This window comes from Mustelus asterias, unplaced genomic scaffold (assembly GCF_964213995.1).
Source record: "Mustelus asterias unplaced genomic scaffold, sMusAst1.hap1.1 HAP1_SCAFFOLD_2146, whole genome shotgun sequence".
NCBI classification, from domain to species: Eukaryota; Metazoa; Chordata; class Chondrichthyes; order Carcharhiniformes; family Triakidae; genus Mustelus; species Mustelus asterias.
In genome coordinates, this window is record NW_027592091.1 from 25,160 (window position 1) to 47,831 (window position 22,672).

At 45.4% G+C, this 22,672-nt stretch overlaps 1 protein-coding gene across 1 annotated transcript in view; it reads right to left on the reverse strand.

Moving 5' to 3' along the window:
- The window catches only part of LOC144489398 (uncharacterized), a 31,401-nt gene that overhangs the window by 4,526 nt on the left and 4,203 nt on the right, over window positions 1-22,672 (reverse strand). The window contains exon 4 of the mRNA XM_078207231.1: window positions 8,734-8,883. Within this exon, the coding sequence (XP_078063357.1) occupies window positions 8,734-8,883 (150 nt within the window). The remainder of the gene's footprint in view (window positions 1-8,733; window positions 8,884-22,672) is intronic.

Below are 22,672 nucleotides of genomic sequence, written 5' to 3' on the forward strand. Positions count from 1 at the left end.
TTAAGCTATTGCAGAAGATACGGAGGCATGGGATTGAGGGTGATTTAGCGGTTTGGATCAGGAATTGGCTAGCTGTAAGAAGATTTTAAACTCTCTGGGAACTGTGCCCAGGGACACACACACAATTAATCCAGTTCTCCTGGATTACTGCTCTGTAACATATCACTGTGTAATCCAACAATTAATCCAGTTCCCCTGGATTTCGGCTCTGTTACATATCACTGTGTAATCTAACAATTACTCCAGTTCCCCTGGATTCCTGCTCTGTAACATATCACTGTGTAATCTAACAATTACTCCAGTTCCCCTGGATTACTGCTCTGTAACATATCACTGTGTAATCCAACAATTAATCCAGTTCCCCTGGATTACTGCTCTGTAACATATCACTGTGTAATCCAACAATTAATCCAGTTCCCCTGGATTACTGCTCTGTAACATATCACTGTGTAATCTAACAATTACTCCAGTTCCCCTGGATTACTGCTCTGTAACATATCACTGTGTAATCTAACAATTAATCCAGTTCCCCTGGATTTCTGCTCTGTTACATATCACTGTGTAATCCAACAATTAATCCAGTTCTCCTGGATTTCTGCTCTGTAATATATCACTGTGTAATCCAACAATTAATCCAGTTCCCCTGGATTGCTGCTCTGTAACATATCACTGTGTAATCCAACAATGAATCCAGTTCTCCTGGATTACTGCTCTGTAACATATCACTGTGTAATCCAACAATTAATCCAGTTCCCCTGGATTCCTGCTCTGTAACATATCACTGTGTAATCTAACAATTAATCCAGTTCTCCTGGATTCCTGCTCTGTAACATATCACTGTGTAATCTAACAATTAATCCAGTTCCCCTGGATTCCTGCTCTGTAACATATCACTGTGTAATCTAACAATTAATCCAGTTCTCCTGGATTCCTGCTCTGTAACATATCACTGTGTAATCTAACAATTAATCCAGTTCCCCTGGATTCCTGCTCTGTAACATATCACTGTGTAATCCAACAATTAATCCAGTTCCCCTGGATTACTGCTCTGTAACATATCACTGTGTAATCTAACAATTAATCCAGTTCCCCTGGATTACTGCTCTGTAACATATCACTGTGTAATCCAACAATTAATCCAGTTCCCCTGGATTACTGCTCTGTAACATATCACTGTGTAATCCAACAATTAATCCAGTTCCCCTGGATTACTGCTCTGTAACATATCACTGTGTAATTCAACAATTAATCCAGTTCTCCTGGATTTCTGCTCTGTAATATATCACTGTGTAATCTAACAATTAATCCAGTTCCCCTGGATTACTGCTCTGTAACATATCACTGTGTAATCCAACAATTAATCCAGTTCTCCTGGATTTCTGCTCTGTTACATATCACTGTGTAATCTAACAATTAATCCAGTTCCCCTGGATTCCTGCTCTGTAACATATCACTGTGTAATCTAACAATTAATCCAGTTCCCCTGGATTACTGCTCTGTAACATATCACTGTGTAATCCAACAATTAATCCAGTTCTCCTGGATTTCTGCTCTGTTACATATCACTGTGTAATCCAACAATTAATCCAGTTCTCCTGGATTTCTGCTCTGTAATATATCACTGTGTAATCCAACAATTAATCCAATTCTCCTGGATTTCTGCGCTGTAACATATCACTGTGTAATCTAACAATTAATCCAGTTCCCCTGGATTTCTGCTCTGTAACATATCACTGTGTAATCCAACAATTAATCCAGTTCCCCTGGATTACTGCTCTGTAACATATCACTGTGTAATCCAACAATTAATCCAGTTCCCCTGGATTACTGCTCTGTAACATATCACTGTGTAATCCAACAATTAACCCAGTTCCCCTGGATTTCTGCTCTGTAACATATCACTGTGTAATCTAACAATTAATCCAGTTCCCCTGGATTTCTGCTCTGTTACATATCACTGTGTAATCCAACAATTAATCCAGTTCTCCTGGATTTCTGCTCTGTAATATATCACTGTGTAATCTAACAATTAATCCAGTTCTCCTGGATTACTGCTCTGTAACATATCACTGTGTAATCCAACAATTAATCCAGTTCCCCTGGATTACTGCTCTGTAACATATCACTGTGTAATCCAACAATTAATCCAGTTCCCCTGGATTACTGCTCTGTAACATATCACTGTGTAATCTAACAATTAATCCAGTTCCCCTGGATTACTGCTCTGTAACATATCACTGTGTAATCCAACAATTAATCCAGTTCCCCTGGATTACTGCTCTGTAACATATCACTGTGTAATCCAACAATTAATCCAGTTCCCCTGGATTACTGCTCTGTAACATATCACTGTGCAATCCAACAATTAATCCAGTTCCCCTGGATTACTGCTCTGTAACATATCACTGTGTAATCCAACAATTAATCCAGTTCCCCTGGATTTCTGCTCTGTAAAATATCACTGTGTAATCCAACAATTAATCCAGTTCCCCTGGATTTCTGCTCTGTAACATATCACTGTGTAATCTAACAATTAATCCAGTTCTCCTGGATTACTGCTCTTTAATACGTCACTGTGTAATCCAACAATTAATCCAGTTCCCCTGGATTACTGCTCTGTAACATATCACTGTGTAATCTAACAATTAATCCAGTTCCCCTGGATTTCTGCTCTGTAAAATATCACTGTGTAATCTAACAATTAATCCAGTTCTCCTGGATTACTGCTCTTTAATACGTCACTGTGTAATCCAACAATTAATCCAGTTCCCCTGGATTACTGCTCTGTAACATATCACTGTGTAATCTAACAATTAATCCAGTTCCCCTGGATTTCTGCTCTGTAAAATATCACCGTGTAATCCAACAATTAATCCAGTTCCCCTGGATTACTGCTCTGTTACATATCACTGTGTAATCCAACAATTAATCCAGTTCCCCTGGATTTCTGCTCTGTTACATTTCACTGTGTAATCCATCAATTAATCCAGTTCCCCTGGATTCCTGCTCTGTAACATATCACTGTGTAATCTGACAATTAATCCAGTTCCCCTGGATTCCTGCTCTGTAGCATATCACTGTGTAATCCAACAATTAATCCAGTTCCCCTGGATTACTGCTCTGTTACATATCACTGTGTAATCCAACAATTAATCCAGTACCCCTGGATTTCTGCTCTGTTACATTTCACTGTGTAATCTAACAATTAATCCAGTTCCCCTGGATTTCTGCTCTGTAACATATCACTGTGTAATCCAACAATTAATCCAGTTCCCCTGGATTACTGCTCTGTAACATATCACTGTGTAATCTAACAATTAATCCAGTTCTCCTGGATTCCTGCTCTGTAACATATCACTGTGTAATCTAACAATTAATCCAGTTCCCCTGGATTACTGCTCTGTAACATATCACTGTGTAATCTAACAATTAATCCAGTTCCCCTGGATTCCTGCTCTGTAACATATCACTGTGTAATCTAACAATTAATCCAGTTCCCCTGGATTCCTGCTCTGTAACATATCACTGTGTAATCTAACAATTAATCCAGTTCCCCTGGATTCCTGCTCTGTAACATATCACTGTGTAATCTAACAATTAATCCAGTTCCCCTGGATTTCTGCTCTGTTACATTTCACTGTGTAATCTAACAATTAATCCAGTTCCCCTGGATTTCTGCTCTGTAACATATCACTGTGTAATCTAACAATTAATCCAGTTCCCCTGGATTCCTGCTCTGTAACATATCACTGTGTAATCCAACAATTAATCCAGTTCCCCTGGATTACTGCTCTGTAACATATCACTGTGTCATCCAACAATTAATCCAGTTCTCCTGGATTACTGCTCTGTAACATATCACTGTGTAATCTAACAATTAATCCAGTTCCCCTGGATTACTGCTCTGTAACATATCACTGTGTAATCTAACAATTAATCCAGTTCTCCTGGATTACTGCTCTGTAACATATCACTGTGTAATCTAACAATTAATCCAGTTCCCCTGGATTCCTGCTCTGTAGCATATCACTGTGTAATCTAACAATTAATCCAGTTCCCCTGGATTCCTGCTCTGTAACATATCACTGTGTAATCCAACAATTAATCCAGTTCCCCTGGATTTCTGCTCTGTAACATATCACTGTGTAATCCAACAATTAATCCAGTTCCCCTGGATTACTGCTCTGTAACATATCACTGTGTAATCCAACAATTAATCCAGTTCCCCTGGATTACTGCTCTGTAACATATCACTGTGTAATCCAACAATTAATCCAGTTCCCCTGGATTTCTGCTCTGTAAAATATCACTGTGTAATCCAACAATTAATCCAGTTCCCCTGGATTTCTGCTCTGTAACATATCACTGTGTAATCTAACAATTAATCCAGTTCTCCTGGATTACTGCTCTTTAATACGTCACTGTGTAATCCAACAATTAATCCAGTTCCCCTGGATTACTGCTCTGTAACATATCACTGTGTAATCTAACAATTAATCCAGTTCCCCTGGATTTCTGCTCTGTAAAATATCACTGTGTAATCTAACAATTAATCCAGTTCTCCTGGATTACTGCTCTTTAATACGTCACTGTGTAATCCAACAATTAATCCAGTTCCCCTGGATTACTGCTCTGTAACATATCACTGTGTAATCTAACAATTAATCCAGTTCCCCTGGATTTCTGCTCTGTAAAATATCACTGTGTAATCCAACAATTAATCCAGTTCCCCTGGATTACTGCTCTGTTACATATCACTGTGTAATCCAACAATTAATCCAGTTCCCCTGGATTTCTGCTCTGTTACATTTCACTGTGTAATCTAACAATTAATCCAGTTCCCCTGGATTCCTGCTCTGTAACATATCACTGTGTAATCCATCAATTAATCCAGTTCCCCTGGATTACTGCTCTGTTACATATCACTGTGTAATCCAACAATTAATCCAGTTCCCCTGGATTTCTGCTCTGTTACATTTCACTGTGTAATCCATCAATTAATCCAGTTCCCCTGGATTTCTGCTCTGTAACATATCACTGTGTAATCTAACAATTAATCCAGTTCCCCTGGATTCCTGCTCTGTAGCATATCACTGTGTAATCCAACAATTAATCCAGTTCCCCTGGATTACTGCTCTGTTACATATCACTGTGTAATCCAACAATTAATCCAGTTCCCCTGGATTTCTGCTCTGTTACATTTCACTGTGTAATCTAACAATTAATCCAGTTCCCCTGGATTTCTGCTCTGTAACATATCACTGTGTAATCTAACAATTAATCCAGTTCCCCTGGATTCCTGCTCTGTAACATATCACTATGTAATCTAACAATTAATCCAGTTCCCCTGGATTCCTGCTCTGTAACATATCACTGTGTAATCTAACAATTAATCCAGTTCCCCTGGATTCCTGCTCTGTAACATATCACTGTGTAATCCAACAATTAATCCAGTTCCCCTGGATTACAGCTCTGTAACATATCACTGTGTAATCTAACAATTAATCCAGTTCCCCTGGATTCCTGCTCTGTAACATATCACTGTGTAATCCAACAATTAATCCAGTTCCCCTGGATTACTGCTCTGTAACATATCACTGTGTAATCTAACAATTAATCCAGTTCCCCTGGATTCCTGCTCTGTAACATATCACTGTGTAATCTAACAATTAATCCAGTTCCCCTGGATTCCTGCTCTGTAACATATCACTGTGTAATCCAACAATTAATCCAGTTCCCCTGGATTCCTGCTCTGTAACATATCACTGTGTAATCCAACAATTAATCCAGTTCCCCTGGATTCCTGCTCTGTTACATATCACTGTGTAACGGAACCCGTTCCTGCTGCCGTGAACACACAAACACAGCGAGGGAGCTCCCTCTTGTGGCGATGTGAGGTAAATGGCCTCTGCCTGGGAAATCACTGAATTCTCAGATTACTGAAGGATCTTGTTGGAGGATTGTGCTGCTGTATTTTTCTTATTCCTACTATTCTTATTTTAATATATTTTAATGCAGACGAATCTATTCCCATAACTGATATCAATCTCGGAAACAAATACAGACAAACTCATAGACACACAAATACTCAGAAAAATGCAGACACATACAGAGGATTCCAAGAATAAATTAGATATAGCTCTTGGGGCTAAAGGTGTGGGAAGAAGGGGGATCAGAATATTGAATTCGATGATCAGCCATGATCAAAATGAATGGCGGAGCAGGCTCGAAGGGCCGAATGGCTTCCTCCTGCTTCTAGTTTCTATCTTTCTATAATCTCACACAAACACACACACAGCACACACAGATACACACTCATACATACACACGCTCAGACACACACACTATCTCAGACACTCTCACAAACACAGAGACAGACTGAGACCATGAAGGGTTGATGTCAGTCTCACTCCAAATAATCTGCTGGGCAAATTAAAACAACAGAAGCAAATCTGAAATTCAGTGTGTGAGTTTTATTGTGAAATGAGATAATGTATAAAGATATCCCCATAGCTCAGGGTGGGAGTGGAATTGATGATTTGTCTGCTGTCTGAACAAATATTAAATTGTAGAGATTATAAAGTTTGAATTGTAATATCTAATGGTGTGAAGTATCTGGGAGCAGAGTGGGTGTGGTAAAGGCTGGAATACAAACTGGGGGAATGAGGGTGAAACTGCGGTGCACAGTGAATGGTTCTTGTTGTAGGGAGGGATGGGAGGAGGGATAGAGAGAGGAATGGGGGGGGGGATGACCTTCCAGAATGTCTTTCCCAGCCTTGAGATCCAGGGAAGTTTTCAGCATTAAAACAGAAAATGCTGACAATAAGAATCCACACTTTTCCAAGTACCAGTTGATTGTGCCCCAGATTATTGGTTTCATTTTTCTCCACCGCTGATGTTAAGATGATTGTTCTGTAATTTTTTGAACAGGGATGTAACATTTCCAATCTCTCAGCCTTTTGGCACCACAACTCTATGAGAAGGATTGGAAGATTGTGGCCAGAGCCTCCACAAGCTCCATGTGAAGGACAGTTTATGTCAGAGTGCAGCAGTCCCTCAGTGTCAGACTGCAGTGTCAGCCTAGATAATGTGCTCAGCTTGATGAGTATTTCCTGTTGTTATTGATGTGGATCATTCAGAAACAATGGACTCTGATGATGTCATCCAGTCCTGCTGCGATGATGTCATAGAGACGATTACATCACAGTGGAGCCTTTGTGGTGAAAACAGTTTTGTTCCAGACGGCAGCAAGTTCATAACTGATAGATCAGCAACTAGAATTACTGGGTCACAGAGCACAATATTAGGATGCATGGTCAAAACCTTGTTTGGAGAGACAGACCTTAACAAACACCTTTAATCTGGACAGTTAGGGAGGGAGTTTCAGAATCTCATATCCAGGCCTTGTTCCATTCACTCAAAATATTTTACAGAAATTGATAAGTTATAATGATCAGGAAGGTTTGAAAAGCATTAATCTCTTCTCTTTGGAACAATGTTGACCCCATTTTCTGTCTCAATCTGATTCTCTTTGTCTCAGTTTACGAACTTCCATCCCATTCACTCTCACTGTCTCTTTCCCCATTTACTTTGCTCCCTCTATTCACTTGTTCTCTGTCTGTAATAATCACAATGACTGCCGGTGATTCTCTGACTATAATCAGAAAAGAAATTAATCCGAAGTGTGCAGTCCCACCCAGCTGGACAACAATGGAGAGGCACTGGAGGAAGATGGTTTGGTCAATGGTGTCAATAACTGCAGACTGGCTGAGAAGGACAGTGACAGATAACTTACCTCAGTCATATTCACACAGTAATTTGAGACTTTGGTAAGAGCTGGTTTAATACTGTGGAAAGACAAATGTAATCGGAGGGATTCACACAGGGAATTTCAGGACATATGGGCAGAGATTTGGGAGACGACAGGGATTTTGGAAGTTGTAATGAGAGATGGGCAGGAGGGGAACAAAGACACCGGGGTCAAGGGTGGGCTCGTGGGAGGAAGGGAAGCAACAGAGGCAGCTTTTTAAATTTCATTTGTGAGACATGGATGTTGTTGCATGGCCAGCATTTATTGCAAGTTGCCCTTGAGAAGGTGGTGGTGAGCTGCCTTATGAGTGGCTTGCTCGGCCATTTTAGAGACAACCACACTGCTGTGGCTCTGGAGTCCCATGTAGGCCAGACCAGGCAAGGACGACAGATTTCCTTCCCGAAAGGACATCATTAAACCAGATGGGTTTTTACGACAATTGTTTCACGGTCATCAGTAAATTCTTAATTCCAGATATGTTTTATTGAATTCAGATTTCACCATCTGCCCTGGTGGGATTCAAACCTGGTACCCAGAACATTAGCTGAGTTTCTGGGTTAACCGTCTAGTGTTAATACCACTAGGCCATCACCTCCCCTCAATCTTAGTGACAAAGAAGCTCCATGCGCTCCTCACACTTGTTGTTGGAGGTGAGGATGGCGAAGACAGGGGAGAGGGAGAGCCCTTCAAAAGGATCCAAATGGAGTTAGAGACATTAAATAGATGCAACACAGTGTGTTCAATATAAAAATAGTAATATAAAACTAATTTATTTGACCTTTATCCACAATATTAGCCCAAACAACTGGCTGGAATTTATTGACATCATCCAACAGACCCCAACGAACATCATCCTGGATGTCACTGACAGCAAAATCCAATCATTGTCGTTGCTTGTCAGCTTGTTGGTGTCTCATCAGTACAGAAAAATAAGCAAATCCCTTCCCACATTCAGCACATGTGAATGGCCTCTCCCCAGTGTGAACTCGCTGGTGTGTCAGTAGGTTCGATGACTGAGTGAAACCCTTCCCACACACAGAGCAGGTGAACGGTCTCTCCCCAGTGTGAACGTGCTGGTGCATCAGAAGTTTGGATGAGGAAGGGAATCCCTTCCCACACTCAGAGCAGATGAATGGTCTCCCCCCAGTTTGAACACACTGGTGTGTCAGAAGGACGGATGACTGAGTAAATCCCTTTCCACAGTCAGGGCAGGTGAACAGCCTCTCCCCAGTGTGAATTTGCTGGTGCACAGTCAGGTGAGACGATCGCTTGAATGCAGACCCACAGTGAGAGCATCTGAATGGTCTCTCATCAGTGTGAACAGGTTGATGCTGCATCAAGTCCTGGGAACTTTTAAAGTGTTTTCCACAGTCTGTACATGTAAAAGGTCTCTCATCAGTGTGAACTCGCTGGTGTGTCTGCAGTTTGTATTGCTGAGTAAATCCTTTCCCACACAAGGAACAGGTGAATGGCCTCTCATTGCTGTGAACACGTTGATGGCGCATCAGTTCCCCAGAACATTTGTAACACTTCCCACAGTCTGAGCATTTAAATGGTCTCTCCTCAGTGTGAACTCGCTGGTGATTCAACAGGGTGGATGACTGAATGAATCCCTTCCCACACACAGAACAGGTGAACGGCCTTTCCCCAGTGTGAAGTCGCTGATGTATCAGAAGGTAGGATTGACGAGTGAATCCCTTCCCACATTCGAAGCAGGTGAACGGTCTCTCCCCAGTGTGACTGAGCCAATGGCATTCCAGGCCAGACGGGGATTTGAATCCCTTCCCACAATCCCTGCATTTCCATGGTTTCTTCCTGGATTGACTGCATTTGTGTTTTAACAGGTCAGATGATTGGCTGAAGCCTCGTCCATACACAGAGAGCACGTGTACGGTTTCTCCCCGCTGTGAACGGTGCTTGTTCCTTCCATGTTCAAAATCAAATGATATTCAGGTTATGATACATTGGAAAACTCCACCAGATTGTGATGTGATGTTTCGTTTCAGTTTCCCGACTGCAAATCCTCCTCTTCTAAAATGCTGTGTAACTGTTTCAAAACAGAAAAAGATGGGGTGAGGGAGAACCCACAAAAACAGAAAGGCAGTTTGTGAAATTGAGCTGAATGAATCTGGTCATTTGCGGGGCCGGCTCCAGGGAAAAGTGACCATTAAAACTGGTGGATTCTCATAAAAACCCAACTGGTTCACTAATGTCCTTCGGGAAGGAAACCTGCCAACCAGTCTGGGTCGACACAGATTCTGTCCACAAATTTCTAAACTGTCCCTGAACACCAAGGTCTGGGTCATTTGTATACATTAGGAAGAGCTGGGTGTTAACACCCGCTCCTGAGGAACTCCCAAACATCCATTAACCAGTATTTTGTGTGTTTCCTGTCCCCCAGACAATTTTGTGTCAATGCTGCTGCTGTCCCTTTTATTCCACGAGTCATATCTGTGCTCCGATGTCTGCTGTGCGGCAATTTATCTGATGCTTTTTGGAAGTCCATGTTCACCACATTAACAGCATTATCCTCAACAACGGTATCTGTGACCTCATCAAAATATTTCAGCAGGTTCCATAAACACCATTTCCTCTGAACACTGTCCTTCTTCATCCACATTTACTCAGGTGACTACTAAATATGTCCTGAATTATTGTTTCAGGAATCTTCCCCATCACTAGCATTGAACTGACTGACCTGTAGTTTCTGGGATTATCTTTTGAGCAGGTACTGACTAATCCACCTAACCTGCACATCTTTGGACCACGGGAAGAAATCCATGCAGACACGGAGAACGTGCAAACTCCACACAGACAATCGCCCGCGGCTGGAATCGAACCCGGGTCTTTGGCGCTCTGTGGCAGCAGTGCTAACCACTGTGCAGCCCCAAAACGTTTTCCATGTTCCAATTTCCAATTGCTGTATCCTGTAAATAGAGTTTCCAAAAAGATCATCACTGTTAAACCAGGACATAAATTCAGAAGAGACAAACCGTTCCTTGATTTGAATATTCTGTGTGTAAATCCCCCACTTCTAACCAAATAAAAGCAAATTACTGCGTCTGTTTGAATGAGGAACCAAAAGAGAAAATGCTGGAAAATCTCAGCAGGTCTGGCAGCATCCCTAAGGAGAGATGCAGATGGTCTGTTAGCCTTTATTCCCCAGGGATGCAGTTTCCGAGTGAGGAAAGCTTTCTGAAATTGTATCCAGTTTTGGTGAAACCACATGTGGAACACTGCAGAGTTTGGGTCTCCTTACCCAGAGAATTGCCCCAGAGGACGAGTAACAAACGTTCACCAGACTGCTTCCTGGGATGACAGGACTGTGCAATGAGGAGTGATTGAGCAGAACTGGTCTTTACTCTCTGACCTGATCGTAACCTCAAATCTTCATCCTGCTGACCTCCAATAACCTTTCACCTCCTTTCTTACCAAGAATCTATCCACCTTTGCTTAAAATATTCAAACACTCTTCTTCCACCACCTTTTCAGGGAGAGAGTTCCAAAGACTCACGACACTTGGAGAAAAATTCTCCTCATCTCTACTTTAAATGGGTGACGCTTTATTTTTTAAAACGGTGACCCCTAGTTCTGGATTATCCCACAAGAGGAAACATCCTCTCTACCTCCATCCTGTCAAGGCCTTGCAGGAACAAGTCGCCATTTACTCTTCTGAACTCCAGCGGATACACTCCTAGCCTGTCCAACCTTGCCTCGTAACACAACCCATCAATTTCAGGCATTGTAAGAAGTCTCACAACACCAGGTTAAAGTCCAATTGGTTTATTTGGAATCACGAGCTTTCGGAGCGCTGCTCCTTCGTCAGGTGCGGAAGGATTCCAAATTCCAAATAAACCTGTTGGTCTTTAACCTGGTGTTGTGAGACTTCTTACTGTGCCCACCCCAGTCCAACGCCAGCATCACCGCATTATTTCAGGTATTGGTCTGGTAAACTTCTCTGAACTGTCTCCAGCACACTTACACCCTTCTTTAAACAAGGTGACCAATACTGTACATATTACTCCAGACGTGGTCTCACTAGTGACCTGTACAACTGAAGCATAACCTCCCTAGTTCTGTATTTAATTCCCTTCACAATGAATGATAACATTCTATTAGTGTTCCTAATTACTGATTTACTTGCATATTAGCCTTTTGTGATTTATGTACTAGAACACCCAGATCCCTCTGAATCTCTGAGCTCTGCAATCTCTCACCGTTTAGACAAAATGCTTCTTTTTCATTCTTCCTGCCGAAATGGACAATTTCACATTTGCCCACATTCTACTCCATTTACCAGATATTTTCCCACTCACTTAACCTTTCTGTCTTTTTGAACCCTCCGTATGTCCTCGTCACAACTTACTTTCCCACCTATCTTTGTGTCATCGGCAAATTTGCCAACCAGCCCTTCATCCAGTCATTTCTATAAATCTTTGATTCCTTGCCCCAAATTTGTTTCCCTGTCTACTATTTAGTTTTAAAATGCTTTCCCCAGTACTGGTGTCAGTGCCCCATGAACCAGAACCCACCTCCCACACCAATCTTTGAGTCACTCATTCATCTCTTTGATCTGATTTGTCCTAAGACAATTAGTAAGTAGTTAAGGTAATTATCCAGATTATGAACTTTGAGATCCTGCTTCTTAATTTGGTACCTAGGTCCTCATACTAGCCATGTAAAACCTCCTTCTTTGTCCTGCCTGTGTCATTGGTACCTACATGGACCACAATGACTGGGTCCTCCCCCGTGCAGCTGTTTTTGAGCTGCAGATCCGACACAATACTGTAAGTTCCTCTTCAGACCTGAGCAGATGTCCTGAACCCTGGCACAAGGCAACACAGCGATCTGGACTCATGCTCTTTGCTGCAGAGAACAGTGTGAATCCCTCTGATTACACCATCCCATACTACCCCTACATTCCCTTTTTCTCCTCCAACTTGAATGGCTTCCTGTACCACGGTGCCAAGGTCAGTTTGCTCATCCACCCTGCAGCATAAACAAGCTGAAAAAACTGCAATCCGGTTGGACAATTGTGAAGGCTGAGGCTCCTGCCACCTGAATCCCCTTACCTGCCTCACTCACAGTCATCCTCCTGTCCCTGATCACTGACCAAATCAGCAGGTCCTGTCCTAAGAGGTGTGACTGCTTCCTGGTGTAAAGAATCCAGGTAATGTTCCCCCTCCCTGATGCATCGCAGTGTCTGTAGTTCAGCCTCCAGCTCATAAACTCTAACCGGAGCTGCTTGAACTTCAAACACTTACTGCAGATGAGTTTGCCCTCGATCAAACTGACACCCAGGAGCTCCCACACGCTGCAGCTGTGACACATCACCTGTCCTCCCATCTTTAATGTGTGCGAAAAAAGTATTTAATTATTTTATCCAATGATGTATTTTACTTTTGATTTTATATATTTTATTAACCTTACCAGCAGTTGCTATACGATTTTGATCCTTAGACATCGAATAAACTTTAGTCACTTTGCAGATACTCAGCAAATAGCTCGCCGCTCTTTCTCCTGTAGAAGAGGAAGATCACTTCCCAAAGGCTGAGAATATTAGAAAGCAAAAGGGTACCTCGTTCCCTTCCTTCCCTAAGTCCCTTAATCACCCAACTCTTAGCACACTGTTCTAAGCTGCATTCAAGTGATGCCAGTTCAGAGCTGTTTCTGAGCTGCAGATTCAATACAATACTCACTTGCAGACATGGACATCAAGGCCTGTATGGGTCTCCAGGCCATCATGCACACCATCATGATAGGGAGGATGGAGATGGTGTTGCCAGCCATGTACATGATGAACAGATTCATGGGCAGCTGTTTCAATGGGCCCAAGGTGATGAAAACAGAAAGTGAGCAGGGTATCAGTAAAGGGGGCCGGTTTGGGGAGGCCATATGCTGATCTTATACACAGGTCTGGAAGTAACAATTAACTCAATAAGTCCCTTTATCAAACAGGCTGCTGTGGTTCACCAAGGCACTTCACCACTGTGGACAAACCAGGGGCGTTGTCAGCCACACACTAAAGACACATTCAAATCTAACTTACCTTCTCAACTCGGATCCGGTCTGTTTCTTGGACGCGGATGTCCGGTAGCTGTTTGTCCGAATATGCGACTGGGTACATGGAGTCTCTCTGGCCACACTGTTGATCACGGCTCCTGTGAGAAACAGAAAACACAAATTGGTCACCCTTTCAAGACCTTGTTTAAAGAGGGAGTCTCTCTGTTGAGGACCCCAACGTGGTGACAATAGTGCCAGCATGAACTAAAGCTTGGGCAAACCTCAGACACACACTGCCGTTGCGTGTACCAAACTGCCAGGGGAATGGAGGGCTGCAGAAGTGGATTAGTGTCAATCAGGGTGCCAATCCACTTGCCCTCCATTGAGGGACAAAGCGACAAATCACCACATGTACCAAATTGTATCTTGAAAACAAACACATTGAGAGAGATCCAGTTCAGCACCCGGCCCTGGAAACGAGCAATCGTTCCTCCAACCACCACCGCAGTTGGCACCTGATCAGGTGGAGGGGCTGAAACCAAAAGGGCATCTCAGGGTCATGACCTGGGAAAAGATGCCAAGTGGGGTCTGAGTGGTTTCTGGGGGATTTGAGGGGCTGCTTTGTGCTGAGGGGCTCGGTGAGGGGTAAAAGACGCGTGAAAAACCCGGGGTTGGGAAGTTTTGGGTTGGTTCCACATCCCCGGGTCAGTGTGCGGTGGCGTCCCCTCGGGAGAGGCGGGCTGACCCGGCTTGCCGCTTACTTGAGCCCCCGGCTCCCCGCGCGGCCTCCGCAGCTGCTGCTGCCGCTCAGGTTAAACTCGAGGGTCCACTTGTGCCAGCGCGCGCGGTTGACAAGCCCCGCCCCTGCCGCCATGGCAACGCCGGCGACAGTTAACCGCTTTCAAATCTGATTCCGATCCGAAGAAGAAGCCGCGCGCTTCCGTCAACAAACCACAACCGCAGCAATGCGCATGTGCGGTCCCAACCTCCTCAGCCCATTGCCCCGCCCCCACATCGCAGCCATCTTTGTTAGGGGCACATCGGCTCCGACACTTCACCTTGTCAAACGGAGCACGTCTGCCCCGCACAAAGATGGACGTCACTTAACCTCAGAGGTATTTACATCGCTTTTTTCGCCTCAAAAAACGTGTAACACAGTATAAAACGTCAATAAAACCTAAAGGACCTTGCCTCCTCAATCAGCAATCAAAATCATAAATATCTATTGTAATGGGTTTCTCCACAGATGCTGCCAGTCCAGCATTTTCAGTTTAAATTTCACAATTCCAACATCCGCAGTATTTTAATTTTATTTCCTTTCTATTCTGCCTCTAATGTAACTGGATATCATGAGTAAAGCTGCCACCAGGCTGATCCTTCAGTGTGGCACAGTCGTTAGCATTGCTGCCTCACAGCGTCAAGAACCTGGGTTTGATTCCCATCCTTGGATCATTGTCTGTGCAGAGTTTGCACGTTCTATGTGGGTTTCTTCTGGGTGCTCCAGTTTCCTCCCATACGCCATCCTTTTCTTCACATGAGAATCCAGTATTTTGTCCTGAATGAATTTTGAGGCCCAAGTCAGAGCGAATAAGTAAAAGCAAAAAACTGTGGATGCTGGAATCTGAAACAAAAACAGGAAATGCTGGAAAATCCCAGCAGGTGTGACAGCATCTGTGGAGAGAGAATAGAGCCAAGAGAGCCAGCGAATAAATAACCCTATAAGATACCAGATTCACATAGAATTCAGCAAGAAATTCTGCAAACGTCCTTCAAACTGAACAGGAAACATTGCCATTCAAGTTTTAGCCTGGTTTCGGAACGGGGACCTTTCACATGTGAGGTAAACGTGATAACCACTACACTGCAGAAGCTGTTGACAGCACAGGGCAGCCAATCGGCCTGTCGGCAATGTTCAACTCTGCTATGTTACTGCAGGTTCCAATAGTTAGACTGAGAGCCCATGCCACTTAATACAAGAAGACAACTTTTACTTTCAACCTGATGTCTCAACTTATATTGAACTTCAAAATTTAAAAGTGTCCGTCTGGCAAATGTCTAAAGGAGCAATTATTTCTGCTCAATTATAGAATCCCTAAAGTGCAGAAAGAGGCCAGTCAGTCCATCGAGTCTGCACCGACAACAATCCCAACCAGATCCTATCCGCATAACCCTATATATTTGCACTGCTAATCCCATGACACCAAGGGGCAATTCAGCATGGCCAATCCACCTAACCTGCACATTTGAGGAAACGTACACAGAGACGGGGACAATATGCAGATGCCACACAGATTTCCTTCCCAAGGCTGGAATCGAACCTGGGTCCCTGACACCATGAAGCAGCAGTGCTAACCACTGTGCCAAATTCATCATTCTCAGTCTATATTACTCGGTATTTGTTTCATTATTCAACATTTAATATCAATACATTTATTTAACATAGATGTCATCATTCTGAATTGCATATCTCTGAACTATATCACATTGAATTGCAAATGTGACTGACCAACAATACAGATCGAGTCACTGGGTAACACACATCCCATGGTGCTTATTTGAGATTGAGTCAGTCTTTAAACAAAATCAAATATCTTTAATGGGAAGAGATTTAGAAATGATCAGTTAGTTATACTTGATCCTTCTTTATTCTGGGTGTGAAACATTCTGGCACTTAAATCCCACGGGCGGCACGGTAGCACAGTGGTGAGCACTGCTGCTTCACAGCTCCAGGGTCCCAGGTTCGATTCCCGGCTCGGGTCACTGTCTGTGTGGAGTTTGCACATTCTCCTCGTGTCTGTGTGGGTTTCCTCCCACAGTCCAAAGATGTGTGGGTTAGGTTGATTGGCCAGGTTAAAAATTGCCCCTTAGAGTCCTGGGATGCGTAGGTTAGAGGGATTAGTGGGTAAATATGTGGGGGTAGGGCCTGGGTGGGATTGTGGTCGGTGCAGACTCGATGGGCCGAATGGCCTCCTTCTGCACTGTAGGGTTTCTATGAATTTATCTATAGGAGAGTCCAGCAGATCCGCACTGATTCTCAATTTCCTCATCTGCCAAGTGTTTTTTTCTATTTCTCTATTGTGAAGACCGATTTTTAAAAAAAGATTGTTTTGCGCAATGTGCGTCATTTCCTCTAGTTCAGTTACAGTATCACTTTAGTGTCTGTCTTTATGAGCACGCAATACTATTAGACATGGATAGGAAACAGAGGGTGGTGGTTGATAGTAAATATTCATCATGGAGTGCGGTTACAAGTGGTGTACCTCAGGGATCTGTTTTGGGGCCACTGCTGTTTGTAATATTTATTAATGATCTGGATGAGGGTATAGTTGGGTGGATTAGCAAATTTGCTGATGACACCAAAGTCGGTGGTGTGGTAGACAGTGAGGAAGGGTGTCGTAGTTTGCAGGAAGACTTAGACAGGTTGCAAAGTTGGGCCGAGAGGTGGCGGATGGAGTTTAATGCGGAGAAGTGTGAGGTAATTCACTTTGGTAGGAATAACAGATGTGTTGAGTATAGGGCTAACGGGAGGACTTTGAATAGTGTGGAGGAGCAGAGGGATCTAGGTGTATGTGTGCATAGATCCCTGAAAGTTGGGAATCAAGTAGATAAGGTTGTTAAGAAGGCATATGGTGTCTTGGCGTTTATTGGTAGGGGGATTGAATTTAGGAGTCGTAGCGTTATGTTGCAACTGTACACAACTCTGGTGCGGCCGCACTTGGAGTACTGTGTGCAGTTCTGGTCCCCACATTACAGGAAGGATGTGGAGGCTTTGGAGAGGGTGCAGAGGAGGTTTACCAGGATGTTGCCTGGTATGGAGGGGAGATCCTATGAGGAGAGGCTGAGGGATTTGGGATTGTTTTCGCTGGAAAGGCGGCGGCTAAGAGGGGATCTTATTGAAACATATAAGATGATTAGAGGTTTAGATAGGGTGGATAGTGATAGCCTTTTTCCTCTGATGGAGAAATCCAGCACGAGGGGGCATGGCTTTAAATTGAGGGGGGGTAGTTATAGAACCGATGTCAGGGGTAGGTTCTTTACCCAGAGGGTGGTGAGGGATTGGAATGCCCTGCCAGCATCAGTAGTAAATGCGCCTAGTTTGGGGGCGTTTAAGAGATCCGTAGATAGGTTCATGGACGAAAAGAAATTGGTTTAGGTTGGAGGGTCACAGTTTGTTTTTTTTAACTGGTCGGTGCAACATCGTGGGCCGAAGGGCCTGTTCTGCGCTGTAATGTTCTATGTTCTATGTTTCAGGTGGTAATTAACTATGTTAGTCTACACCTACAAATTCTGTTGTGGACTGAACAAATTGCTAATATGTGCACGGTGTCAAAATGCAAACATTTATTTCCTTGTTGCGTTTTAAAATATCGCATTCCTGATTTTCCTGAAAGCATTTGTACCGAGGTCAGAGCAAAGATAATAGCTGGAATTTTACCATTGGCCTCGGGTGGGATTTTATGAGCCTCACCAGAGCGATGCTGTAAAATACTGGCCAATATGTCTGTAACATCGAGATTTGGATAATGTTCAGCAAATAACTGAAATCATGCAGATTTCCCTCACCCTAAATGGTAAAGTTTCATTCATGTTTCTGCCCAGTTTTGAACCTTCGTGTGTTAGGCAAATGGGATAATCACAACATTACAAAAACTGCCAACAGCGCCAGGCCTACAATCGACCTGTCTGCAATGTTCAATTTTGCTCTGTTGCTGCTGGTTTTCATGGCGAGACTAAGAGCCCATGTCACTTCAGATGTGACAGAGCTCTGACGAAGGGTCATCTCGACTTGAAACATTGGCTCTATTCTCTCCCCACAGATGCTGTCAGATCTGCTGAGGTTTTCCAGCATTTTCTGTTTTTGTTTCAGATTACAGCATCAACAATATTTTGCTTTTAAAATAAATGGAAATTGGTGAAATGGGTGAAGGTGGAGGGGAGAGTTCATGCTCGTGAATTGTCAGAGATGGACCTTCACATTGTCCATCTCTGAGACTTCTCTTCCCCCTCCTTGACATTTCTGACTCCATTTCTGGTAGTCATGATGTGGAGATGCCGGCGTTGGACTGGCGTAGGTACAGTAAGAAGTCTCACAACACCAGGTTAAGGTCTGAGTGACTCACCTGATGAAGGAGCAGTGCCCCGAAAGCTCATGATACCAAATAAACCTGTTGGACTTTAACCTGGTGTTCTGAGACTCTTTACTGTGTCAATTTCTGGTGATAATATCACTGGTATCTATTACAAGCACACCGACACCTACAACTACCTTGACTACAGTTCTTCACACCCCATATCCTGAAAGGACTCCATCTCATTCTCTCAGTTCCTTCACCTCCGCCACATCTGTCCTGATAATGCCATTTTCCAAAATAGTGTTGCCCATGTCTTTCTTTCGCCAATTGTGGTTTTTCACCTACTGTGGTTGACAGGGCACTTGACCATGACCGACCCATTCCCCAGCCACTGCTGTCACCCCCTCCTCTCCCTCCCAGAAACAGAATAGGCTTCCCCATGTCCTCACTTTTCACCCCACCAGCCTCCGCATTCAAAGGATCATCCTCTGCCATTTCTGCCAACTCCAGCATGATGCCACTACGCATCACACCTTCCCCTCACCCCTTCTCCCCCCCCCCCCCGCCACCCTCCCCCCCCCACCACCCCCCCCCCCCCCCCCCCCCCCCCGCCACCTCCACCCTCCTCAGCAAGAACTCACAAGGACCGTTCTCTCTGGGACACCCTGGTCCATTCCTCCATCACACCCACCATCTCACCCCCTGTCCATGGAGCCTTCCCATGCAATGGTTGAAGGTGCAACACCTACCCTTTTACCTCCTCCCTGCTCACTGTCCCAGGTCCCAAACACCATTTCAGGTGAAGCAGCGTTTCAGACATCTCCTTCAATCTGGTCTATTGCATTCGCTGCTCCCAATGTGGTCGACTCCACACTGGAGAGACCAAATGCAGACTGGTTGTCTGTTTTGCTGAACACCATCCACAAGCAAAACCCAGACCTTCCTGTCAGTTCAACACACCACCCTACTCTCCTGTCCACATGTTGGTCCTTGCAATGTTCTAGTGAACCCCAATGCAAACTGGTGGAACAGCACCTCATCTTCCAATTGGACACTTTACAGCCTTCTGGACTCAACATTGAATTCAACATTCACAGCGTGAACTCTCCCCTCCACCTACACTCCATTTCCATTTATTTCATTTAATTCTGATTCTTCTTTTTGTCTTATTCATCCATTTTATCATCCTTCTTTCTCACTTCCATATTTCCAGTTCTCCATTCTTGCTTTCTGCCTTGTCCACCCCACCCCCCATTCAGGGCAACTGTTTCTGCCTTGTCCACCCCCACCCCCCCCCCCCCCCCCCACATTCAGGGCAACTGCCTTAAACATCTGTACCACTGTTCTGCCATTCACATATTCTGATCGCTTCATGGACACTTTTAACACCTCTCTCAGCTCTCTTCATACATAAAAAGCAAATTATTGCGGATGCTGGAATCTGAAACCAAAAGAGAAAATGCTAGAAAATCTCAGCAGGTCTGGCAGCATCTGTGAGGAGAGAAAAGAGCTGACGTTTTGAGTCCAGATGACCCTTTGTCAAAGCTGGCAAGGTCTTCACCCTCATTCATCCTCTCTCCCCCCTGTCTGTTAGACATGCACACGCTCCACTTTCTGGTGAACACACACTGACTCTCTGCTTCAAGCTTTACTCTTTGTACCAATTCACACTCTGACTCCTTTTACAATTACTCATTGTTCCCAATAGGCTCCATTCCCTCTGACTCCATTCCCCTGAACTCAGAGCATCCCCCCAGGGACCCTCTATCCCTGCTCCATTCCCCCTGACTCCATCCCCCTGAACTCACTGAGCATCCCCCCAGGGATCCTCTCACCCTGCTCCATTCCCTCTGAACATCATCCCAGGGATCCTTCCTCCCTGCTCCATCCCCCTGAACATCACCCCAGGGATCCTCTCTCCCTGCTCCATTCCCTCTGACTCCATCCCCCTGAACTCAGAGCATCACCCCAGGGATCCTCCCTCCCTGCTCCATTCCCTCTGACACCATCCCCCTGAACTCACTGAGCATCCCCCCAGGGATCCTCTCTCACTGCTCCATTCCCTCTGACTCCATCCCCCTGAACTCACTGAGCATCACCCCAGGGATCCTCTCTCACTGCTCCATTCCCTCTGACTCCATCCCCCTGAACTCAGAGCATCACCCCAGGGATCCTTCCCCCCTGCTCCATCCCCCTGAACATCACCCCAGGGATCCTCCCCCCCTGCTCCATTCCCCCTGACTCCATCCCCCTGAACTCATTGAGCATCACCCCAGGGATCCTTCCTCCCTGCTCCATTCCGTCTGACTCCATCCCCCTGAACTCACTGAGCATCACCCCAGGGATCCTTCCTCCCTGCTCCATCCCCCTGAACATCATCCCAGGGACCCTCTCTCCCTGCTCCATCCCCCTGAACTCACTGAGCATCACCCCAGGGACCCTCTCTCCCTGCTCCATTCCCTCTGACTCCATCCCCCTGAAGTCACTGAGCATCACCCCAGGGATCCTTCCTCACTGCTCCATTCCCTCTGACTCCATCCCCCTGAACTCACTGAGCATCACCCCAGGGATCCTTCCTCCCTGCTCCATTCCCTCTGACTCCATCCCCCTGAACTCACTGAGCATCACCCCAGGGACCCTCCCTCACTGCTCCATTCCCTCTGACTCCATCCCCCTGAACTCACTGAGCATCACCCCAGGGATCCTTCCTCCCTGCTCCATTCCCTCTGACTCCATCCCCCTGAACTCAGAGCATCACCCCAGGGCTCCTTCCCCCCTGCTCCATCCCCCTGAACATCACCCCAGGGATCCTCCCTCCCTGCTCCATTCCCTCTGACTCCATCCCCCTGAACTCAGAGCATCACCCCAGGGATCCTCCCTCCCTGCTCCATTCCCTCTGACTCCATCCCCCTGAACTCAGAGCATCACCCCAGGGATCCTGTCTCCCTGCTCCATTCCCTCTGACTCCATCCCCCTGAACTCAGAGCATCACCCCAGGGATCCTCTCTCCCTGCTCCATCCCCCTGAACTCAGAGCATCACCCCAGGGCTCCTGTCTCCCTGCTCCATTCCCTCTGACTCCATCCCCCTGAACTCAGAGCATCACCCCAGGGCTCCTTCCCCCCTGCTCCATCCCCCTGAACATCACCCCAGGGATCCTCCCTCCCTGCTCCATTCCCTCTGACTCCATCCCCCTGAACTCACTGAGCATCACCCCATGGACCCTCTCTCCCTGCTCCATTCCCCTGAGCATCCCCCCAGGGATCCTTCCTCCCTGCTCCATTCCCTCTGACTCCATCCCCCTGAACTCACTGAGCATCACCCCAGGGACCCTCTCTCCCTGCTCCATTCCCTCTGACTCCATCCCCCTGAACTCAGAGCATCACCCCAGGGACCCTCTCTCCCTGCTCCATTCCCTCTGACTCCATCCCCCTGAACTCACTGAGCATCACCCCAGGGACCCTCTCTCCCTGCTCCATTCCCTCTGACTCCATCCCCCTGAACTCACTGAGCATCACCCCAGGGACCCTCTCTCCCTGCTCCATTCCCTCTGACTCCATCCCCCTGAACTCACTGAGCATCACCCCAGGGATCCTCCCTCCCTGCTCCATTCCCTCTGACTCCATCCCCCTGAACTCACTGAGCATCACCCCAGGGATCCTTCCCCCCTGCTCCATCCCCCTGAACATCATCCCAGGGACCCTCTCTCCCTGCTCCATCCCCCTGACTCCATCCCCCCAGGGATCCTCACTCCTTGCTCCATTCCCTCTGACTCCATCCCCCTGAAC